General features: G+C 40.4%; 1 protein-coding gene across 2 annotated transcripts; it reads right to left on the bottom strand.

The window, feature by feature from the left end:
- Positions 1-493: 493 nt before the first annotated feature.
- On the bottom strand, positions 494-24,098 carry tmcc1b (transmembrane and coiled-coil domain family 1b). 2 transcript variants are annotated; one of them, XM_077602692.1, is made up of 8 exons: positions 23,975-24,098; positions 19,420-19,578; positions 15,057-15,100; positions 11,028-11,790; positions 4,357-4,776; positions 3,346-3,830; positions 3,048-3,183; positions 494-1,463 (listed from the first exon to the last, which is right to left on the bottom strand). In XM_077602692.1, exons 4-8 carry the CDS (start codon positions 11,628-11,630, stop codon positions 1,143-1,145), a joined length of 1,965 nt encoding a protein of 654 aa, XP_077458818.1. In that variant the 5' UTR covers positions 11,631-11,790; positions 15,057-15,100; positions 19,420-19,578; positions 23,975-24,098; the 3' UTR covers positions 494-1,142. The 2 variants fall into 2 exon arrangements, with proteins under 2 accessions (XP_077458818.1, XP_077458819.1); XM_077602693.1 differs by having other exon boundaries at positions 11,028-11,293.
- Between the last annotated feature and the right edge of the window lie 1,728 nt (positions 24,099-25,826).

Genomic DNA, 25,826 nt, shown 5'->3' with positions numbered 1-25,826 from the left:
AGCCAATGACAGTTTGTGAAAGCGATGAAGTATCCCTACGCCTATGAGAAGGCTCTGGTGTCACCAACTCCAAATCTGATTGGTTAAAGCAACAGTTTTATCCACGCCCATTTTGTGCTGTAGGGACTGCAGAACTGATTGTGAAGGACTCCAGGTAGATTTCTGACCCTGGCAACAAATAATGGCTGAAATGTGATTGGTTAAATGCTTAAATATGAAAACACACATCTGGAAGCAGCACAACCAGGAAAAAAGCAATGAAAGGAATCTTACAGACAATTTGGAATTATTTAATAAGTATTCATGGCCAAAATATAATTAACACCAGTCTGTGATTCAGATATTGGAGGTTGCTAGTTGTTGATAATCCTCTACAACTAACAACTACCAATAATTTGACTCAATCTATGCTTGTTGCATGCATTGAGTTTGAGCACTTGAGGTCACGTTGGATACCGATTTCACTGTAAAATAAAGGTGACAGATGTATGTATTACTTGAATCACACCTTTTAAAAGAAGGAATTTATTGGACTTTAAATAAAAAGAACAAAAATCAAGCCTTAACTATTTCATTGTCACGAAAAGAAACAGTACGGAAGCACTGATTCTTGAAGCACTTGCAGTGCTTTTCAAGTATGTTAGTTGAGTTCATAGGTCATCTTCAGCAGTAAAACTTCTACTTGATTTGCTTGCTCCATAAAAAGTTATAGTGATCATTTGGAGACAGTGCACGGCGCTGTTGTGCAAACGCCCAGTTTGCAAATTGGGGAAGATTTGGTCACGAGAGTTGAACAAAATCAAAAAGAAAGAATGCGAAGTTTGATGGGGAAAAAAAAATAAAGTCAAAAAATGTGGACGTCAGCTAAAAACAAATAAATACGCCCTCACCAATGTTGCGGGGTCTTGTTAAAAGCACTAAAAATCGAATGTCTTTTTGTTTGGGGTGATGATGTAAAGTGGTCCGTGTGTAAACAAACTGACTCACAAGAGAGATATAAAGTGTGCGATTCTCTCAAAGCCACCATTGCACCAAAGTCGTATCGTCTCTCTCGAGTTTTGAAACGATGAGCGTGAAGACGTGCTGCCACGCGGGGAGTCGTATCGCGGCGGGAAAAGCCTCGAGTCCCGCACACCGTCACGTCATCTGGGGTGCAACAGGAAGCGATGCAGAAACTCGGCGAAGGCGTACCAGTGCCTCCACAGGAAGGCGACTAAGACGACCAGGATCAGCGTGGAGAGCGTGCGGCCGCGCGTTTTCATTAGCGGCACCACGCAGTTGGCCACGGTGGAGACGAACACCAGCAGTACGGCCATGACGGCCAGGAGTACATTGATGAGCTTTCCCAAGAGCGTCCGCGCTGTGGCGTTTTCTAGACCCTCCAGTTGGACCACCTGCTGCTGCTGCTGCTGCAACTGCAGCTCCATCTTGGAGATGCGCGTTTGGCACGCCTCTAGCGCCTCCTGTGGGTTGCACGTACCGAGTCGCAGGGGTCAACAAGTTTCTAGGGGGAACACGTGTAAATATTTCCACTGACTAACTACTAAGGCATCGATTAATCGGATAAAAATGTAAATTGTATTTCCTTTACTATAAATACGACATGCAATTCCCACTTGCTCCCACTGGAGGTCACCAAACCTTAAGAAGTAAAATCTGAACTTGTGACTCATTGATTAATCGGATAAAAATCTACATTGTATTTCCTTTACTATAAATACAACATGCATTTCCCACTTGCTCCCACGGGAGGTCGCCAAACCTTAAGAAGTAAAATCTGAACTTTAAACTCATTGATTAATCGGATAAAAATGTACTTTGTATTTATTTCCTTTACTATAAATACAACATGCATTTCCCACTTGCTCCCACAGGAGGTCACCAAACCTTAAGAAGTAACATCTGAAATTGTGACTTATTGATTAATCGGATAAAAATGCACATTGTATTTCCTTTACTATAAATACATGCATTTCCCACTTTCTCCCACAGGAGGTCACCAAACCATAAAAAGTAAATTATGAATTTTTGACTCACTTTGGCTTTGGCCAACAACAATGAACAGTCTCCTGTGTGTCAGGGGCTAAATGTTAGCGAGTCTGAGTGTTGAGTGGTTTAAGTTTTGCTCATCGGCAAAGCCTGGGTGAATGCGCCGTGTTTATATTCTCACCTTATGAAAGTGCAGCAATGGCTACGTCTATATAATAGATAATCATTACATCATTATCTTACGTGAGCCTTTCCACTGAAACCAAGCGCTTCTTGCGTGTCATAGTGAAATGACACACTCCGGGAGCATTTTTTGGGTCATATGTTCTAAATCAAGGGTGTCCAATCTACAGCCTGCTTCCCTGTTTTTGTTTGGCGCCCAGCACATGATGAAAATATAATTGAATACGCAAGAGAAACTTAATATCAACATACATTCAGTTGCACTTCTCAGCTTTGACACTAAATGGAGCTAGTCACTTAAACAGTGCTGACTGAGAAATGTACAAAACTATCAGTATTTTGTTTTACATATATGAATTATTAAGCAAAGTTAATTTTGGTACTGTGAGTAAAACTATTTTTATTTGACAATATCCTGGATTATTTTGTTACTTGGAGCCCTTCCTAGTTGAAATTAGCTGATGGGGATTTTAAATGTACGTACATTAGATGTTATTACTTAAGTATACTGTATGCTGCCCGATTTTAAGGAGACAGAAGCTAATTTTCTCCATCTTTTTTTTCATTTTGCCTCGGATTTTTTTTTCAAAAGGTGTTGCAAGTATCAGATACATATTTTAGTTTCAATATGCAAATTTGATTTAGTCTTAAGCAAAAGTATCCTTGTTTAATATAATTTTTGGTAGTGTTTTGACATTTCTTTCCGATGAAAAATGTGTCCTGGCTCATACGGCTAGAAAAACGTTGCCTAATTTCTTTTGGTTCAAGAATGACATCATTGCTACATGACAGTTTTCCTCTATCGAAAACAAGAAGTTTACGCACTGTAGGTGACTCAATATTTGTTTAACAAGGGTGCCACCAGTATCGCTTACCTGGATGTCTCTGGCTCTTTCGTTGGATTGGTAGGCAATCTTTTCCTCCATGCTGGCGAGTTCCTGCTTTAAATTAAGGATTTCATTCTGGTGCAGCTCGGTGAGATCGTTGAGTTGCTCTTCCAAGCGTTCGCACCTGCGTTTCAGCACAGATGCCAGTGAATCCCTTACATAAGCACACCGTGAAAATAAAGGTGGACTAAAAAAGTACATTAGTCGCTTCCATGCACCATAAAACTGGATATTAGCCTACGGGATTATACGGCGATGACTATCCATTCGCTGAGGGCTGCATTACCTGAATCGCTCCTCTTGTAGGGCCTCCATGATCATGGTGTAGTCGCGCTGGTAGTGCGATTTCAAGTTGTCAAAGGACTCTTCAAGTCGACCTTGGTTGTCCCGTAACTCTTGAATCTCATGGAGTATACCATCCAATCCCGACGCCTGAGAAGGATCAAGTGTGTTGCCCCTGGAGCTAGGGGGACCACCCGGGCCTCCGGTCAAGCTGTTAGCTCCAGCAGAGCCCGAGGTGGCGCTGGAACAGTCATCCTCGCTGCCGTACTTTGGACTGGACTGCAGATGTCCCACGCCGAGGGCTCTGACGCCCCCGGAGCCGACGCTATCGTCTCCCGCTGTCTCGTCGAGAGAATCTTTGAGGGCGGCGATGTTGTCGGCGCTGCCAAACTTGTTGCGGATGAGGAAAGCAAATTCTCTCGGCTTGGACACTACGGCGCCGGCTGCAGAGTGAGTGGCGTGGGAAATGCTGGAGAGCCCACCTGTGACCTGGGATGGCCAGAAAAAAACATTTAGAAAAAAAATACATCTAACTTTTGCGCACAGACGCATTCCAGACATTTTAATAAGGACTGTTTACCAAGTTAATTTTTACAAAATATTGAAATGCGTTTTCTCCCCAAAGAATGATCTATAGCACTATGTGTCAAAGGGGCGGCCCGGGGGCCAAAACTGGTCCGCCGCATCATTTTGTGTGGCCCGGGAAAGTAAATCATGAGTGCCGACTTTCTGTTTTAGGATCAAATTAAAATGAAGAGTATAGATGTGTATTAAATTTCCTGATTTTCCCCCTTTTAAATCACTTTTTTCTTCTTTACTTGTTTATAGAAGTTGCCCTATTGGTCAGAAATTACAGTAAGCTAAAAAGCTTGTTTTCCTTACGAGAAGAAAAAGTTACGAAACAAGTTCCGGAACCAATTAAATTCGGAAGTAGAGGTATGACTCTATTAACAAGTCATCCTCATAAGTGGGAAACCACGCATTTTTTTGTAAAAAATGAAGGAAAATCACACACCTTGGCACCGACATCTTTCAAGCCCTGATGCATGTCACGTAGGACGTCTTTGGGCTGACGCGGGATGCCGTTGTGTTCCACTTCGCGGAGCTTGCGGTGGTAATTCTCCAGCTTCTTCTGCAGATGCTGGATGGTCTGCGAGGATTTCTGGTTCTTCTTTTCAAACACCTGCTTGATCCGCACGCTCTGCAGCTTGTCCGCGTTATTGGCCAACTTGAGGTATTCGGCCACATTGTCGTCACGAGCCGTCTGCTCAATTTTGATTTGCTCCGTGAGTTTGAGAATCTTCTGTTGCAGTTGGGCGATGGCCTGCTTTGTTCGCTGAGGGTCCGGGGTGCTGTCCACCACGTCATACCCGTCCGCACCACAGGACACAGCATTGGGTGAAGCAGCAGGAGCTGAACCATCGTACCGATCGGACTGGAGAGTGAGAAAAGGGAAATATGAGGCTCCAAATTGTCAGTACATTTAAACTACAGCTGAAATTAGCTTGTCTTGCTCTGACACAGGGGTCAGGAACCTTTTGGACAGAGAGAGCCATAAACAATTCATATTTTATAATGTTATTTAGAACCATAAGACAATTGTTGTGCTATTTAAAAACATCTCTTTTGAAATATGGGTGTTTAACTAATAAAAGATTGTGTTTGCACAATAGAGAAGGTGAAGAAATTCAATCACCATCATCTATTAGGATCCGACAGCCGATTCTGGCCACCATAAAAAAAATTCAACTCTCTACGTTGCACGGTTTGGACAAACGTAGCGAGAGAATCTTAACATACACACACTCACACACCCATAAGTCACGCTTTATAAGGATTATAGATTAGGAAAATAGTCAAGTTATGTGTTTATATATTTTTTGTGTTTTAAGTGTTAAAAGCCCTGCCAGCAACGCAGCAGCCAGTGGCAGTAGCTCTGTCCACTCTTATTTGTTTTTCGTGTTTTACACTGTACTGTCTAACTTATAACTATACATTTTCCTGTATCTGCATTCTCACCCTCTTGCTACTGTCACAATGAAATTTCCCGAATACGGGATGAATAAAGTTATCCAATCCAACCCTCATTTCCCATTATCTGGGATATTTTGTATGCATTCATTCATGACATCCGACAGCCGTTTCTGGCCACCATAAAAAAAATTCAACTCTCTACGTTGCACGGTCTGGACAAACGTAGCAAGAGAATCTTAACATACACACACACACACCCATAAATCACACTTTATAAGGATTATTATAGACAAAAAGCTTCTGAATTCATTTCACAACATTCTTATAATGTTGCTATTATATCAGTATCAATTATATCATGCATGCAGAAGAGTAATAAAACACAAAATTATGATTAAAGTGGTGGTAGAGACAGTGTCAAGGCCACAGTGACGCTCCAATGAGTGCGTTTGGGACTCAGCTCTCTCACCAGTGATTTCCATATTTTACCTCACAGTTTAGTGGAGAGCCATATGCACCCATGGAAAGAGCCACATATGGCTCCCGGGCCATAGTTTCCCTACCCCTGCTCTAACATCTCTATTATATGTGGGCCTTGCATTTATTAATGTCACGGGTGAGAGGTGCAGAACACCCTGAATTAATTCACAGCTCGTAATGACTAAAATATTCACTCAATTTGACATATTTAGACAAGTCTTAAATTGTCTATAGTTCCAAATAAAGAATGCTTATCCTCGTGCTTTACATGTGGAATTTCAAATTTGAGAGGTGGCACATACAATGTCCTGTGAATGTGCATGAGAAGCGTATATATATTCACACTTTCTAGTAACCATAACATGCAAACATCAAAAACTATTTTCATAATGAATCCATTGTTATTCTCCCAGTAAACAAAATCAAAGGCCTTACAGTGATAACACACGTTCAGAAAACAGTGTAAGATGGACTAAAAATATCACTTAATCATAAAGCGTGTGATTTGATCATCTCCGGTACGTTCTGTTGAGTCGATAAAGGTCATAGGGAAGCAATTGCAATGATGGAATTACTACACCATTTTTAATCTCTATAAACACCCAATTAAAAAATATTTCTGGCAGTTGCAAGATTTAATAGAGAAGTATAATTTACCTGTAGTAAGTAAAATGACTTACAATTTGAGTGTTGGAAAAGAAATCACTCACATGGGTCATGTAAACACCAATTATATTAGGTCACAATTGCCAATCAAAAGTTTTTTTCCCCAAAAAAATCACATGCACATGCAACGGAAGGTGTACTCGCAAATCTTTGCGCTATTCACAGCCGAAAATACAGTGGTACCTCGACATACGATCTTAATCCGTTCCGGGACTGAGCTCGTATGACAAGTTTCTCGTAACTCGAGGTAAAGTTTCCCATTGAAATGAATGGGAAACAAATTAATTCGTTCCAACTATCTGAAGAAAACACCAAAAACAGGATATTGGATTGGAAAACATGTTTTATTTCTTATAATTCACCATCTATTAACAAAGTAATAAATAACGAGTGGTTTGATAGTAATAATGTGTTTAATAGGAGTAAAATTAGACACATTTCGCGGAGGGAAGAGAACAACACACACGGAGGCGGAGGGGGGGGGACAGTTCGGGGTGACTTTCTCCACGGCAACATTGCACTCTTAAACGAACAAACAAATTTAAATTAACTTGGATAACTAAAAAAACAGACACTCAACCTTTAATGTAACTTCAAACAAAACTAAATTCTAAATTAGTTGTAATCTTTTTTACCTTACTTAGTTCTACGGGTTGACACCACCTGGCCGCTCCGCGGAAGTCTTCAAAACAAACGCATCAAGCGTTGTTTGTTTTTGTCTACCCTTCAAAATATTTCGATAATGTCGAATACAAATGTCATCATAATACGATGATGCGCGACCACTTGCCAGTTTGTCAGGGTGAGTCTTTTCAATAAAATCCGAAACCTCTTGCCACTTCGCGAGCATGTTTTTGATATCTTTTGTAGCCGCCTATTCCACCGCCTCCTCGCTACTAAGTTCCGGCAACAAATGTTCACGCTCCTGTAGGTCGATTAAATCCTGTCCGCCTGGGCATTTTTTCCAAAAAAGACCAGTTTCATCGCAGTTGAAAACTTGCTGGGGGGTGTAATTTTCCTGGGCGATAATCAAGGCAAATGTCTTAATAAATTCCACCGCAGCTTTCGAATTGCAACTCGCCGCTTCTCCGTGTCGGATTACAGAGTGTATTCCAGATCGTTTTTTAAATGTTTCGAACCAGCCATGACTCGCTTTAAATGTTTGTGAAGTTGTTGAAGGCTCTCCTTTCGTTGATATCAAATCTATGTAAATTCGGCTGGCTTTTTCACAAATGGTAGACTCGGCCAGGCTATCTCCTGCTAATTGTTTATCTTTTATCCACAATAAAAGAAGGTTCTCCATCTCGTCGTGAATGTCACTGCGCCGGTGGGAAATGATAGATAGTCCTTTGGTCGGCCTCTTCTCCTTAATTGCGTCCCTCTGCTTAAGGATGGAGGATATGGTTGACGTATTCCTCTCGTATTGCCGAGCGAGCTCGGTAACACGTACCCCACGCTCATGTTTTTCAATTATTTCGCGTTTCATGTCCATTGTCAACGGTCGCCTTTTCTTAGCAAAACTTTGCCGATCCATTGTAATACGTATTGTTTACCTGGTATGTAAATGTAGACCAAGTGGGGGGAAAACGCGTGTGGAAATGCAAAGTCCGCCCACCAGTGCTCGTAGACATATTTTTTACACGAAAGAGATGCAAAAACAAAAAAATGCCATGGCGACCTGGCTTGGTCGCATCATGAAATTTTGACCGCATCACGGGCGAATTATTCGATCGAAATTTCCCCCGTAAGACGAGCATTCCGTATGACGAACGGTCGTATGACGAGGTACCACTGTATGTGTAGTTGAGCTGACTCAGTCCGTGCAAATGTCAGTACATGTGTTGTCGATTCTGTGGAGACTGTGTCAAAATTGCTCTTTGACTGTTAAAGGTTGCTGACCCCCGGACTAAAAAAAATGTTTCATGACATTTGCAATTACTCATCCACACTTTCTTGAAAAGGCCAGCGTTTAAACTGGTTGTCTAGTTATTTGAAAACATAAATAAATAGTGAAGGTACATAAGCTGTACAAGAATAGGTTGGAAAACTTAAGCCTGATCTGCCTTTTGTGTATAGCCCGAGTGTGCAGGCATGATAGCGAAAGCTCTGTCAGCTATCTAAGTTGTATGAATCAGTATCAACACGCCATTAAATAAAATAACATTGAGAGATTAGTGAAATGGTAGTTTATCACATGCTGACATTTTTGCTCTCCGCCTTTTGACAATTAGATTAGATTAGATAACTTTCATTGTCACAGTAGCAAGAGGGTGAGAATACACAGGAAAAGACATTTTAGACATAAATAAATAGGTAATAAATAAATGTATGTATATATATACATACATACATACAGACACACACAAACACACACACACACATATACACATATGGTTGATCTTAACATTCAGCCATTTCTTTTGTTAGAGAGTATTCGTATTCGGGAAATTTCACATTTTTTGTGCTTTCCATTGTTGTGCTCTGGCCAAGGAATTTGATGAGTCGAAAGTAAAAAAAAAAGATATACTACATATTGAAATGTAATATTTTTAGAATTTAATATTCTCCCAATTAAAAAATAAATTTGACATTTAATAACAGAATGGGCATTTGTAGTGCAGTTCATGATGTTATATTTAGACAGAAAATTCCTCAGAGAAACTAACTCCTTGCCACTCTTATCGCTCACAGAGGTTGATGCCCAGACCTCACTTGCAAAAGCTTATCACTTTCTCAGGCTAAGAACTTGTGTCCATTCATAAAAAAACATACACACATGCAACCTTATTTAGCAAACAATGAGCTTTTTAGTTACTTGCTTATCCCCACCCTTTGCGCTAATACTGTGTATCTGAGAAAATCCCTCAGAGATTTGTGAGCCTGCCCTGTTGAGACTTAGCCTTAACCCTTTATAGGGCACTCATTTAACTTATTGGCTGCTATTAACACCACAAGAAATCCAATCTATTTTCATTGGCAGAAGCTGGCAGCAAAGCACTGACATCGGCAATAAAAGACAGGCATCTACAGCTAGTCCTTTCCGTTTATAATAATTGAACATCTATAGATGTCAATGACAGGCAGCAAGTTAAATGGGATGAAATGATGGGAAATATTTCAGGGGGCCATAACCAGAGTATATTTCTAGGCAGTGTTTTAGACATCAAAATATCAAAAATCCAAAATTAGCCATTGCGAGCAGTTTTAAAGATTTGCAATTTCAGAATAGACATCAAGATTAGACGTGCACAGTTTTAAGAATGCTTTTTTAGGTATTCGCAATTTAGGAATAATCGCGACAATGCTCGGTCCCAAATATGGAGGTTTTACTGTTGAGTATTGGTCACAAGATCCAATCCGATCCAGCAGTCACATGGTTAATTTCAGCTGCTCTAAATCAAACCACTATGCAAATCTGTCCGTTAAGCGGGACTACTCTTTAGAAACTAATCACAGCAACAGAGCATTATACAAAAATTTTAAACGGAGCATTTCTTGAGGAGGTACTAGCATGGCTCACTTTAATTGAAAAAAAAAAACAATTTGTCATTTACTGGTTTTATTATTTTTATGCATTATTTTTATTGGTGTAAAAATACAGGTACAGTCATACCTCTACTTACGAATGCCTCTAGGTACGAAAGTTTCAGGTTACAATTTTTTTTTTATGCAAATGAGTGACTTGAGATAAGAAAAAGATCCAAGTTACGAAATACCCCAAAAAGTAAATGAATTTCCTTATCCGTTATTTTATTTTTATTTCCTTATTAAGCGATTAAAAACCGTACAAATGCAATGCGGCACATATTTTTGCACAAACTCACAGAGAGCACACGTAAAAGTCTAAAATGTAATTCAAAGTGGACGGCTTTCGACTAGAACGGGCTCTTGCCGTTATCTCGCAGACAAACACGGGTATAACGTCTCCCAGTATAACGGCCGCGGAGGGAATTCTAATAATGACAATAAAAGCATTCAATTCATCAATTGGCTGTCTCACAACAACCACTCTCCATGTTTCAAGATTCTCTCTTACATCCCTGTCCACCTCGGCTAAATGCTCCCCTTATTAGTGATTGCAATTCCCCTTATTAAGCGATTAAAAACCGGCGGACAAACGCGGGTATAACATCTCCCATTATAACGGCCGCGGAGGGAACTATTTCAGCGGCGCAGGGCACATTTTCATATGCTTTATTTATTTTAAGACATTAATAAATTATTTCCTTATAAATTTTGTCTCATTTTTGTTTACTTCCTCACATCTTTCATACAAAATTGTGACCATTTGACCAATTTTAAAGTGTTTAGTTGGTAGCTGTGTGAGGACCGTGGAACGAATTAAAGAATTTACATATAAAGTACACCTCTACTTACGAAACTTTCAAGTTACAAAAAAAGTTCTGGAACCAATTAATTTCGTAAGTAGAGGCACGACTGTACAGGTATCGATATCAGCATCGGATTCATATCGGCAAAACATCTTCGAAAACAAATTGGTTTGGATCGAAACTATATAAAAATCTGCATTGGGACATTCTCAATTGAGAGTGGAGGGTAACTGACCTTGTCAGGCTCCTCAGTGGAATGGTAGCCGGATGTAAGCAGCATGTCAGCCAGGGCGGGGCAGGTAGGCGTGTCTGTGGTGGAGGAGGAGCGAGGGCGGCCAGCCTGCAGCAGGGCCTCATGCGTACTGCGCCGGTGAATCTGGGGGCTACCTTTCTGAGGGGCATCCCCGGTGACCCCCGCTTTGCTGCGGCGGCTCTGCAGGCTGGTGCCTCGCTTCATCATTGGTGGAGCACCACGGATCTGCTGCAGCACACGGCTCAGAGCTGCAGGAGGGGCGGAAGCGGCAGGGCTGTCAGAATCCAAGGAGAGAGCGGAGGGGGCTCGGGTGTCCCCGCCTTCTGAGACTACATCGGTGGTCTCGGAAACAGGAGCTCCCGCACAGGAAGCGGCGGTGTCGTGCGGGGAAACGGAGGAACGTCTGCGCTGGGGCTGGAACAGCTGTTTCAGGCCATGGCCTAAAGCTCCCATGTTCTCCAGGGCGTTATGGGTGATTTTGGACAAACCATGCTCGGACTCCGACGCCCTCCTACTGCCCTCCGGTTCTCCCCGGCCTCCTGAGTCCACGTCCTCTGGATGCTGCTCACTACAGCCCTGATCCATCAGGGGCCTCCAGTTCTACTCGGGGGCGGGGGGTGCGCGGGACTAGCTACGCGACGTCGACACCCCCCCAGACCTCCCGTCTGAGAGGCTGGTTGGATGGCGCTCAGTTGAATTTTTTGAGTAGGCATGCATCTGTGGCTTGGTTCAATGTCATGCTTGTCTAACATAAAAAAAAAGTGATAGAAAAAATAAATGAATAAATAACACAAGTGAGTGATTAACAGAACAAGCAGAAAAATATAACAGAATACAATAATAATAATAATAATAACAAGAATACAAAGTAGTAATAAGAAAAACAATGTTGGTGCAGAGACATCCATTTTTTCCCCCTTGAAAAATCGAATTATTCCAAAAACTCCTGGGTGGAAGACAGTGTAACTTTTGTTCTTACAATTTCACTTGTTATAAAATACAATGGAATAAACTGTTTTGCGGGCCCATGACAATTCCCATTATTTTCATTTATAAATCATATGGTGTTATCAATATCATATATAAAAAAACTGATAGAGAGGACAATATTTCATAAGTGAAACTAAATGTACTGGACTAACAGAAGATGTGCAATCTGAATGAAAACAAATTTACAACTCCAATTTCAATGAAGAAAACAGACTATAACAATTAGCAAATCATTTTCAACCTGTATTTAATAGAATACACTATATAGTCTTATTTTATTGTTCAAACTAGTAAACCTGATTGTTTTTGCTTTTTTATAATTACCATTAACTTGGAGTTATCTCCAGTTCAGTTAGGCTTGATGATTGCCAAGCTTTGACAGACTGCTCCGGATCAACCCACAAAATTTCAATGATTTCAGCCTGGGGACTGGGATAGCCCTCCCAGGACATTGAATTTGCTCTTTTGTGTTAGTACCAGAGTACATATTGAGTTGTGAGTCATTATACTGTTGAAATGTACCTCGGGATATTTCATTTGTTGCACGTGTATAGAAAAGCCTTATTTCGCAAAATCTTCCCGTACAGATTCTTTATGTGCAAAATGTGATGAATTGTTGCACAGTAACACATTGTAGTTCCTTGGGATTACCGTATTTTCACACCTATAGAACGCACCGCCTGAAAGGGGCCACAGTGGTACTTCGACATACGAGTGCCCCGACATCCGTGCAATTTGAGATACGAGTAAAAATTTTAGCAAATATTTGTCTTGAGATACGAGACAAATTTTGACATACGAGCAGACAGCGGACGAGAGAGGCTGCTCATAAGAACATCATGGAGACTGTCTCTCTCCCCGCAACTCCCTCGTGTAATGTCTCCGCGAGCACTGTGCGGAGCATTGCATTTTTTCAGTGTTTTTTCCCCGTTAGTCAGTGCAAATGGCAAGTCGTTGGCAAGTGGTCGTGCTTTATCCTATTGTGAGGACATTTGTGTGTGTCTTTTCTGGAATATTTTGAAGGGAATACAAAAGCAAACAACCCTCGATAGGTTGCATGTGAAAGTCAGGGTGGAGGCGGGGCAAATAGAGCCAATCCGGGAGAAGAAAAGTATCAAAATTTAAAACAAAATTAGAATTAAGTCTAGTGTAAGGTTAGATTAAATTTATTTTTGAGTGTGTCTGCATCGTAATCCAAGTTCATTTAAATTTGTTTGTTATGTTACGAGCACGTTGCTGTGCAAAAAGTCCCCCCATCCCCGTCCGTCTCTCTCCCCTCCGCGAAATCCGTCTAATTTTAATAATATTAAACACATTTTAGTGCTATTAAACCACTAGTTTTTTGTTACTTTGTTAATAGATGGCAAATTAGAACAACTAAAAATGTTTTTCCAATCCAATATCCTGTTTTGGGTGTATTTTCAGAGGGTTGGAACGAATTAATTTGTTTTTAGTTCATTTCTATGGCAAACGTGGAATACGAGCTCAGTCCCGGAACGCATTAAGCTCGTATCTCGAAATACCACTGTATTTTCTGTTTTTTTTCTCCAATACAAAAGGTGTTTAGTTTCAAAGGACGAGCTGCAATAGTTTTGCAAGCATGAAACACACGTTAGCATGTATGCTAGCGTATGTTTTAAAAAAGACAACAGGAGCAAAACTGAGTTACATTTTGTTTTATTGACGTAATCTGTATTCGCGAAAATATAAGTCAAAGTATTCAAACATCTATAATATATCTACCCATCTTTGTATGGAGGGTCAAAAGCGCTACGAGCACACGCAAGTCTGGGATATTTTGAATGGATTTACCGTAAAGCTTGGAATACGCGGGGAGGCTATTTTTAGGGTGAACGTCCGCTGGGTTGATCGCAATAAGTAGCGTGTCGGCAAGAAATTAAACCAGTCAGTAAAGCGGTCAGGGTCATACAAAATTTTAAATTTAGTGCATAAACAAGGTGCACCGTCTGATTGGGTGCCCCGTCCATTTTAGAGAAAATTTTAGGCTTTTAAGTGCGCCCTATAGGTGTGAAAATACAGTAGTCTGTGGATTGACTGTAAAATTTCTCAATATCCACCTTTGCCTCCTCAATATTTTTCTTGACCGGCTACGATGGTTTAAAAAGTAATACGGTACTCCATGTCCTCTCTTTGTTGTTGTTCTTCAGTGGAAACTAACAGCTGAAAGTTTTAGTTCTTCTATTAAAAATTATGTTGAAGAATCTTTATATATCAGGTCCTTTTAGAGCTGTTTTGAGGCTTCCATAATGCCAGTTTGGGCTGGAGATTCAGAGAGAATCACAGCGTGCAATCAGGAAACTTAAATACTGTTTCACCCCCAAATCCTGAGAAAGAATTTACAGCTATTTAAATGTTAAAAAAAATATTTTTTTTCCAAATTTTGTATTGTATTGTATTTTGATGCATATTGCACATCTTCTGTTACTCCAATAAACTTACCTTCTCATCTGAAATATTACTCTGTCCACCATGTATTTTTCATATATGAAAATAAAGTTGCCGATCCAAACAAGCAATTTATTTCTAAAATTAAATGTACATTTTCAGTGGTGCCCAAACTTTTTCATACCGATTTATACGTGGCATGACTCGCAGCACCAATCTGCTGAAACAAAACATTAAAGAAAAAATATGTATATTGAGAACAGTTTCTGAAATTATGAAGTTTGTGAAACAATTATAGTTTTCAGCCCAACTTTCTGATTATACACTTCTGGCATGTATGAAAGGTTCAATTTCAGAAATTATTCAAATGTGTGTTTGGATGGTTGAGACGAAGACAAAATATGAAAAGACAAGTAAAAATCTAAATTGAAAATGACGAGCAGATTTAGTATTCATGGCTCGCTGGCGCTCTCTTCCCCCTCATTTATTTTCATTTCAAGCTTTAAACCTGTAATTTATTGTGGTTAAAGGACAAGTCCAGCTTTGCGCTGTTAACAGCAGGAAGTGTCGAATTCTAGCCATTAAAAGAAGAAATAAAGACAGAATATTGCTTACCATCCGCCCAACCTCTCTTCTTCCAACTCACAAAGCAGGATTAGCTAAAGAAAGAAAAGAAAAAACATTAGTGCACACACTAACCTGCAAAAAAAAAAAAACTTCCGGTGCAACCGCACAATTTAAGATTTTTTTATTTGCAAGTCATGCAGTGTGTAATGGTAAAGTCGTTCAACTGTTGAGTGGTGAGAAGCATCGCACAAAAGCAGGTGTGCCGTTTCTGTGAGGAAGTGGAAAACACACCCAGCTTTTAATTGAGTAAGCACAGTCTATTATTCGGGTTGGTTCGCGGGACGCTTTAACGTCAACTTGATTTCACGTGGGCCGGACCATTTTAGATATAATATTTAGATATTTTTTTATAAATGGATTAAAAGAACTGGATTAAAAGCCCTGAATATTCAGTTTTTTATAGATCTAAAACAATGTTTATTTTAGCTTTTTTAAATATATTTTTAGATTTTACAACATGTATTTTGAACTAAACACACAGAAATATTTTATTTTAAAAAATACAATTATTGATTTAAAAAGGGGAAAATCAGGAAATGTAATATACATCTATACTCTTCATTTTAATTTGATCCTAAAACAGAAAGTCGGCACTCATGATTTACTTTCCCGGGCCACACAAAATGATACGGCGGGCCAGATTTGGCCCTCTGGCCGCCACTTTGACACGTGTTCTAGAGGATGCGTGGTATTTATGTAGTTTAACGTACCACCGAGGCCTCTGAAATGCGCTCTAAGAAAGCCTCAGTGTGAAACTTGTGACGTACGTGTGAGGGGGAGGGTCGCCTATCAAATATCACTGTAAGTAAGCAAGTGTCCATTTACATGTTTGCACAAGAATAACTCATTAATAATCAGTATTGCATGTGCTTCCTTTAAATACAATAACCCACAGCGCAGTGGACTGCCTGCATTTTTCTGGTCCAAAAGCATTTAAATGTTCCCATTTTGAGTAGTTCTAAAAAGTTCATGTTTTTTTACCTAGGTCTACAATGTCTTCTGTGTCTGTGCTTGTTGCTGTCTTGCTACTGCAACCAAGGAAATTTCCCGAATACGGGATGAAATAAAGTTATCTAATCTAAATTTAGAGCATGAATTCTTGCCTAAATGAATACAGACGGTCCTTTGATGTACAGTGCTTATGACTTGCCATATGTGATAGAGCACGCTCTTGTCGGGTAACACTTGGTCTAGCAGATAAAAGGCTTCCAATGAGTCAGCAAAATAACCAAGCAGAAACCAACCCCATTATGTCCTTTTCTGATCACCTATTCTAAATATGGAACGCAATAATGGATGACTTCACGTGATCCGTGTGCTTTCCAAGAGCTCGGATCAGTGAGCATCAGAGGATTAACACTTTTAGAAATGTCGAGACCAAAAAAAGTACAAGCTTGCTTTTGTCGGACCATAACAAAATGCCCAGAAATGTGTGAGTCAATGTTTAATAATATGCTGTGCTTGTACTATAATTCAAAAAGGTGACATGTTTTGATTGAGAGCAACACTGCTCAGATCGAAAATGACACCTGATCAACATTTCAACATTGTGGCAATCTTTAGAGAACAAAACATTTCAACTTGGGTGTGTCAACTTTTTATATTCATCGGCTGTTACAAGAAATAAACAATCTCACTTTAAAATCAATAAGTCCTGGGCAAGTTCCTAGAATTTTTGTCAAAATGTTTCATCACTTATTGACAAAGTTAAGGAGTGGGATTTTTTTTTGCATTTTACAGTGAACATTTACCCTTGTATGTTAAAACACTGCCAGTATCATTAGGGTTTTATGATAGTTACAAATTGAAACACCATCACAGATGACTTCAATTCAAGGCCCAAGGGTCAAACATTTCCCTGCTGACTTTGATTGCCAGACATTTGCTTCTAGACCAGGGGTCGGGAACCATTTTGACAGAGAGAGCCTTAAACAATTCACATTTTCAAATATTATTCATTGAGAGCCATACTTAGAATTTAAAAGATTTCACCGCTTTTAAAGTACAAAAATTATCTGATTTTTTTTGACAACATTGTTACGCTGTTGCTAATCAATGAGGATCAATGTGAGTATTGGACTGGATTGGATAACGTTATTCATCCCGTATTCGGGAAATTTCATTGTCACAGTAGCAAGAGGGTGAGAATGCAGATACAGGAAAGGAATTTTAGACATAAATAGATAGGTAATAAGTAAGTTAAGAAATAAATAAATACATGAATAAATATATAAATAAATAAGCGTGTTGCTGAAATATATATATACATATACGCATACATACATATAGTACATACATATATATAAATATACATATACATACACATAGATGTACATGTATACATGCGGTAGGTCTTAACACTCAGCCATTTGTTTTGTTAAAGAGCCTGACAGCTGATGGGAGGAAGGATCTGCGGAAGCACTCCTTCCTGCAATGAGGGTGCAGCAGTCTATTGCTGAAAGAGCTTTGGAGGGACTCCACCGACTCATGCAGGGAGTGGGAGGTGCTGTCCATGATGGACATCATCCTGGTCCGCATCCTCTGCTCTCCCACTTCCTTCACAGAGTCCAAAGGACAGCCCAGAACAGAGCTGGCCCTCCTGACCAGCTTATTCAGCCTGTTCCTGTCCCTCTCCGTGCTCCCGCATCCCCAACAGACCACTGCATAAAACACTGTAGATGCCACCACAGTGTCGTAAAAAGTCCTCAGTAGTGTCCTGCACACTCCAAAGGACCGTAGTCTCCTCAGTAGGTAGAGGCGGCTCTTGCCCCTTTTATACAGCGCATCTATGTTTGTATGCATGAAGAAGAGTGTAATGAAGAAGAAGAAAAAGATTTAAGTGGCGCTAGAAGTATTGTCAACGCCACAGTGCCGACGTGACGCTTCCTATTGGTGCATTCGGGACTCAGCTCTCTCACCAGCGATTTCCAAATTTTACATCACAGGTTGGCGGAGAGCCATATGCACCCATTAAAAGAGCCACATGTGGATCCCGAGCTATAGGTTCCCTACCCCTGTTCTAGACAAACAATTTATACTCAAATCCACACCTACAGACAATTTAAAGCTTTCAAGTACCTACCCAACAGTTCGAGGTTGTGGGATTAAAATTATTAAAATTATTATTATAGTGCTCTTCTGGACACCTAAAATGTTGAACTGGATATTCGCAATTAGAGGTAAGATCGACCCGGGCCCGCGGGTATTAATTTTAGTCCCGGCATGGCTCGGCCCGAGCCCGAAGCAAACCCGAAATTTCATATTTTATTTGTGAGGAGTCAGGACTCCCGAGGAGGAGTGGTGATTTATGGTTGCAGATTAAAGCCTGTCTTTTGTAACGAAATCTAAGTAAACAAGACTGTATAAACATTTACATCTTTTATATGATAATACAGATGTTTGACGATTTCAACTGTTCAAATGCCTGCTCAGCGTTGAGGTGCCAGTCTTTCTGCTCTCGTATGAGTATTTTGAGTTCTCCTGTCTTTAGTTTATCCTTAACTTCTTGCAGCGTTCACGTGACATGTGCAGAGCATGCCTGCTCTGGCTCTGCGGCTCCGCCTCCAATTGCAATTACATTACAACGCCTTCTGTTTTTTTCAAAAATTCCAAATTATTTATTTTATAACAAGTATTCCTTAGTTTAGTATCTACACATCGTTTTAGTATACATTTTTATAAACTTTTTTTTTTTTTTAAGTCAGCGAGAAAGACCACCGGTTTTTTTTTTCAGCGAGAGAGAAGCCCCGCCCGACCCGAACCCAACATTTTAGGCCCGACCTGAATCGAATTTCGCGTTGGGTCGGGTCGGGTTCAGGTTCGGGCTCAAGATCTTACCTCTATACACAATGGCCGAATCAGCTGTTTGATTCAGTTATCAAAGATTGCTATCTTCAAGATGACTGCGATTCCACACAGATATTTGAAAGCAATCATTCCTCACAGACTTGGAGTAAGACCCCCCCAAGGGCAAGGAAATTACAGCAGCGCCCATCTTTAAGCTCAGAGCAAAGTGATCTTGCTGAAATGGGTCAGCCAACACGCGCCTATCTCTCGTTGCACATTGCAGCGCTCCAAGGTCACACCATTTGAGTGTTGTGCGTGTTGTGGAGCATTTAAGCTTTTACTTATAATGCAGACCCATTAAGCAAGCGTGAGGCAATTAGTATTCTTGCGTAACCATTTTTTTTAATTTGCCTACAACCCAGTCCACTAAAATACTGAGATGGTAAAAAAAACTGCTGGCAAAAAATATTTATTTGGCCAATAATGACCCTCTTTTGAAAGTACAAATAGGGAAAAATTTCAATCAGATGCCTCACACACACAAACATAACATACCCCAACATACCTTCAGATGTTGCCATCAGCAAATACATGGTCCAACAAACAGCATTCACAAATTAAAATTCCAGGACCACCTCTTTTGGTTAAGTCCTCCCAATGAAACTCTGATCCGGTGGCTTTTGTTTAGTCAGCTGTTCCCATTACCATTTAGAAAAATCACATGCTGCAAGATAGAAAAAAAAGACAGTAATATCTGTGAGTAAGTTTTCTATGTGAAGCAAGCTAACTCCACAAACAGGAGGCAGTTATTTAACAACATAAAGGGACTTGTCACATTTGACCTTTAGTACAAAGGTTGTTTATTTAAAGCAGAAGAGAAAAGTACAGCAAATGTTTGACATGTTCTCTTCAAGTAGATCAGGGGTGTCAAACTTGTTTCACAACGCGGGCCACATGCGACCCCTGGGTAGACTTCGCGGTCCGGACCATTAAAATTATAGCGCACTTAGCTATGAATAACCAAAATACCACGTTTTTCCTTTGTTTTGGTGTAAAGAAGCATAAGAACATTGTGACATTTGAAATTTAACGTATTTTCTTGCAAATAAGCCACCCCCACGTATGAGCTGCACCCTTAAAATTGCCTGAAAAATGCTTGATGTTTACAATTTCTCGTGTACAAGACACCCCCGATTCACAATTTTTACCTCCATATTCATGGATTTAATAGGGAGTACAAATGTGTTACTTTGAAGGGAAAATTCATCGAAAGGATCGCCTGCTGCAACGGTGTCGCGGTCCGCATTAACGTCAACTCGAGTTCATATGGGCCGGACAATTTTCGATATAATACTTATACTTTTTTTTTTAATTGGATTAAAAGAACTGGATCAAAAGCCCTAAATATTCAGTTTGTCTAGAAGTAAAACAATGTTTATTTGAGCTTTTTTTCCCTAGTAAGGGAAATTGTCTTTTAATCATTTGTTTTTCAAAACAAAATATATTTTTTAAAATAGAAAATATTTTATATATTTATTTTCAGATTTGACAAAATACTTTTTGAACTAAAAACGAAAAGATTGGATTAAAAAAATCTCAATTATTGATTTAAAAAGAGGAAAATCAGGAAATATAATATACATCTATAATCTTCATTTGAATTTGATCCTAAAACAGAAAGTCGGCACTCATGATTTACTTTCTTGGGCCGCACAAAATGATGTGGCGGGCCAGATTTGGCCCCCGGGCCGCCACTTTGACACTTGTGAACTGGATGATGACAAAGACACAAAAAATGACAACAGTCCACTGCACGTGAGCGGGAGAGCACACAAAATACATGGCCATGTCTCAGTAACAAGTACGACAGGTTCATCGGTACATTCTAACTCATGAGTCAGACTAAGCGACCAGTTTCAAGAACAAGCTCGGGGGCACAGAAGCGTGGGAATAAAGAGGCCCTTTCTTAATACCAAGTACAGCTAGTTCCATCTTTAAGAAAAACAGCCCACCCGATGACATCCTTGATTTAGAGTATAACTCCCAATTATTTTCCCACATTGAAGTAAAATAAAAGGGTGTCAAGGTGGTTAAGTGGCTAGCACGACCACCACACAATCTTGACATCAAGGGTTCAAGCCCCGGCTCTGGCTTTTCTGTGTGGAGTTTGCATGTTTCCCCATAGCTGCCTGTGTGGGATTTCTCTGGGTATTGCAGTTTCCTCCCACATCCCAGAAACATGCATGCTGGGCTAATTGAACGCTCCAAATTGTCTCTAGATATGTGTGACTTGTTATTCATCTCCTCGTGCCCTGTGATTGGCTGGCCACCGATTCAGGGTGTATTCCCCCAACTGGCCATAATTGGGATAGGCCCCCACAACTCTCGTGAGGATAAACGGCTTGAAAGATGAATGAATTAAATAAAATATTAAATATAAAGAAAACCAAAACTTATAACTATATCCTTATTACTATATACTATATTTGTTTTCTTTTTTGTCTTATTCATTTGTTCATTTTTGTGCCGCTAATCCTCACAAGCGTCGCAGGGAACTTTTTGTTCATCAAGATCTGAAGGAAAAACAAAATAAAGGAAAAAAAAAACCAAGTAATGTACGGTCATTACTGCACTATAGTTTACACTGCAGTCATACCTTGAGATACGAGTGTCCCAACATACAAGAAATTTGAGATACGAGGAAAATTCTGAGCAAATTCTTTTAATATGGATAAAGGAGAAATAGTGAGCTGAATCTGTGAGGACAGTGACTATTTTCTCTTATTTTTAATCTCTCTTAAAACACACTCAAATTCATCAGAGCCCATTAAAAGCATATAATAAATAATATTTAAAAAATAATTTGGCAAATTGGATTTTTTTTATGCTGCTTCTGACGTAAGGGACGGGAAATCATCTCGGCAGGTGTGGCTTTTTGGCTCTCACAGTTTAAAATGTTTGGTCTTTGTGTTTAACTTGTTCACCCCTGCTATATTTCTTTGCCATATTGGATCATATTCCAATACCAGAATACCCAACCGTACTAATGAAGTTTCACGATCACATGAGAATACAAGCATGGACAAAAAGGCAATGGACCTGGTACTGACAAACGACCTCTGTGGAAAATCTGCGCTGTTTTGACCAAACAAGGAAGGTTTAATTCAGGAGTGGCGAACAAGTTAGACACAAAGAGCAAAAATGTTAAACTGTGAGAGTCAAAGGGGCAACACCTTACGTCAGAAGCAGCGTTAAAAAAATAAAATCTGCCAGGTTATTTTTAAAATATAATTTATTTGTTGGCCTGGCAGGTTGCGTGGTTAGCGCGTCGGCCTCACAGTGGGGGATCTGGTTTCAAATCCAGGTTGGTCCACCTGTGTGGGGTTTGCATGTTCTCCCCAGGCCTGCATGGGTTTTCTCCGGGTACTCTGGTTTCCTCTCACATTCCAAAGACATGCATGGTAGGCTGATTGGACCCTCTAAATTTCCCCTAGGTATGAATGTGAATGGATGTTCGTTCCTTGTGCCCTGTGATTGGCTGGCCACCAGTTCAGGATGTCCCCCGCGTCTGGCCCGAAGTCAGCTGGGATAGGCTCCAGCACCCCCTGCGACCCTAGTGAGAATAAAGCGGTTCAGAAAATGAGAGGAGATTAATTTATTTGTTGTTGTTAATAGGTCCTGATGAATTTGCGTGTTTGAAGAGAGAATAAAAAGAAAAGCCACAGACATACAAAATATGATGAATATGCGTATACAAAAAAATGATGACTATGCGTGTTCGGGATCCCTGGTTTAATTAATCTCTCAGTGGTGACTCCCAAGCTCCTTGAACAGTAATTACACACATGTTAATTAATAAATGACGCCCTATTTAAGAGATCTGCGGTCTTGTGCTATCTCAAATTACGACAAAACAAGCGCAAGGTGTCAATACCACTTGAATGTTTAATGTATTTCCATTTTTTTGTACATGCATTCCTAGACCAATTTACAGACCCGTACATAGGTGGCAACTGCATGCACTGTTATAAATGAGCAAATAGCACCCGACTGATATGTTAAGTACAAACAAACGACTGTTTGACTGTAAATAGCTAAATAGCTTGAGCTCAACGGTTTAGAGATAAAGAAGAGGATGAAACAAGCCGCTTGCTAGCGAAAGCTCACAGGCCCTTCTTTAACACCCTCAAAACACTCTTTTAAGAGAAATCTTGGATGTAGATAGTAAACACAGCTGCCTTTGAAGCCACTGTCCTGCTACTTATACGCTGGGCACGTTGTTGTTTCGGTGTTTTATTGGGTTTTACTGAAACTCTTTAGCAGGATGAGCTAACTTGCTTCGCCCGAGGGTGTTTATTTTACTGCACGGGGCCCACCGGCGCCCCAATACGAGTCGAGCTTGGTTGGAGTCATCCATTACTTTATGTCGCGACACATTGGGGTCATTCAAGACCACCGAAGCGGCCTAGAACGTTATTTGATTCCAGTAAGCTTGTATTTTTTACTCGTTTTTTCAGTCATCACGTCGAGAATTTTCACACTCGGGTAGCAATTGCCATACAGAATCAGTACAGAGTGGAGTTTTGAAGTAGTTCATACCTGTATAATAATAATGTTAAAAATAATAAGAAGATACGAAGTATGACAAACAAGCTATTAGTTTAGTCCTGAGGTAAAATTATAATTTTAAAAAAAACTTGCTGATTTGTCATATCAGTTTGTATTCCCAATCATTTTCCAGAATTTTCAGCACACGGTTGTCCTTGACAGATGATTGCCTCGTGGATACTTTTTCCCCCTACCAATGTGTATATGCGACATTTACCTGTAAACCAGACTGAAAAGATGTCTCACCCCACCCCGAAAAGCCGGTCAGATCATGCGGGCGTCTATCGACTACCGAGCGGCTTGGCTGGCCAATCAGGCTGTCACTTAGCATGTTGGCTAACTCCTGAGCTAGCTTACCAGCGCGGCTAACTAGCTCCGGGCGAACATTAAGACAAGCGCCTAAACTAGTCCGAGAACCTCGGGGCCTTGCGCAGGTCGGACAGGGGTACGCGGGAGGGATTGGACACGGACAATAATTCACAAAGTCGGCAGATTCGTCGGCGTCAACTTACGTGGGCGCTGAGAGGATTGTGCTGGTGACCGTTCATCTCTCCCGACGGAGGAACACTCCCACGGTTACGTCACATAGCGTGCGCGGCGTCAAAACAGAAAACACCAGTACAGTGCCGAATACAGTTCTCACAAATTGACGGACAAATCATTCATTCATTTTCTGAACCGCTTTATCCTCACTAGGGTCGCGGGGGGTGCTGGAGCCTATCCCAGCTGACTTCAGGTCAGAGGCGAGAGACACCCTGAACTGGTGGCCAGCCAATCACAGGGCACAAGGAGACAAACAACCATTCACGCACACATTCATACCTTGGGGCAATTTAGTGGGTCCAATCAGCCTACCATGTGTTTTTGAAATGTGGGAGGAAACTGGAGTACCCGGAGAAAACCTATGCAAGCCCGGGGAGAACATGCAAACTCCACATGGGTGGACCAACCTGGCTTTGAACCCAGGATCCCAGAGCTGTGAGGCCGACACGCTAACCACTCAATCCGCCGCGCCACCGGAAAAATCATATGACACCGTATTTAACTTTTATAGAAGTTATAGTCATTTTATAAAACATTAACCACGGAGAGGTTGAAATGATCATACATACTGTTACTGTTGGTCTTGTGTTCGATTCTGTTCTGGAGGTTTTGCTGATAAACGGGGAAGGTGGCGCTCAATTAGTCAGCCTAGCTTTAATGAAAAGCAAACCTCTTCTCATATCTGACTCTCAAATATAATGTCATTTTCAACAAGCAAAAACAAATGGGCGTTAATTTGAATATTTGGAGGATGTTTTATTTTGGAAGGAACATCCAAATAAGGAGTTGTTTTCCACTTCTAGTAGGTTTCGATAATTAAAATGTCTTTTCACTCAAATATTTGGGAGTATTTTACCCTAGATAAGCAGACCTAAGCTACAAAGTGAAATTTGCAGAACAATGTAGCACTGTGCTGAGCAGCAACTACAAAGATGGTTTTAAGCATATATACAAGTAAAATATAAGTGTGAATACATTTGATTGGAGTGATAATAAAAATTAAGATAAATGATCAATATGAGTGAAGGCGTACATATTGTTACACACTATCCTTCATTTTCTAAACCGCTTTATTCTCATAAGGTTCGCTGGGTGTGCTGGAGACTATCCCAGCTAAGCCAATCGCTCACACTCATGCCTTTGGGCAATCTAGAGCACATGTGTCAAAGTGGCGGCCCGGGGGCCAAATCTGGCCCGCCACATCATTTTGTGTGGCCCGGGAAAGTAAATCATGGGTGCCGACTTTCTGTTTTAGGATCAAATTAAAATGAAGAGTATAGATGTATATTACATTTCCTGATTTCCCCCCTTTTAAATCAATAATTGTAATTTTTAAATAATTGTTTTCTGTGTTTTTAGTTCAAAAATTCTTTTGTAAAATCTAAAAATATATTTAAAAAAGCTAAAATAAACATTGTTTTAGATCTATAAAAAACTGAATATTCAGGGCTTTTAATCCAGTTCTTTTAATCCATTTATAAAAATATATATATTATATCTAAAATGGTCCGGCCCACATGAAATCGAGTTGACGTTAACGCGGCCCGCGAACGAACCCGAGTCCGACACCCTTGATCTAGAGTGTTCAACCAGCCTACCCTCCATGTTATGGGGATGTGGGAGGAAACCGGAGTACCCGGAGAAAACCCACGCAAGAAGAGAAGATGCAAACTCCACACGGTGAGAAGCGATCTGGGGTCCAACCCCAGAACTGTGCTATGACACATTAACTACTCACCCAGGAGTGAAAGTATAAATGTGACTACAATACGTAGTAAGGATGTTTGAAATGTATTCTAACATACACTGCAATGGTAAAAC

The sequence above is a fragment of the Stigmatopora argus genome, chromosome 6, assembly GCF_051989625.1.
Source record: "Stigmatopora argus isolate UIUO_Sarg chromosome 6, RoL_Sarg_1.0, whole genome shotgun sequence".
Classification (NCBI taxonomy): Eukaryota; Metazoa; Chordata; class Actinopteri; order Syngnathiformes; family Syngnathidae; genus Stigmatopora; species Stigmatopora argus.
This window is presented reverse-complemented; position numbering and strand designations above follow the sequence as displayed.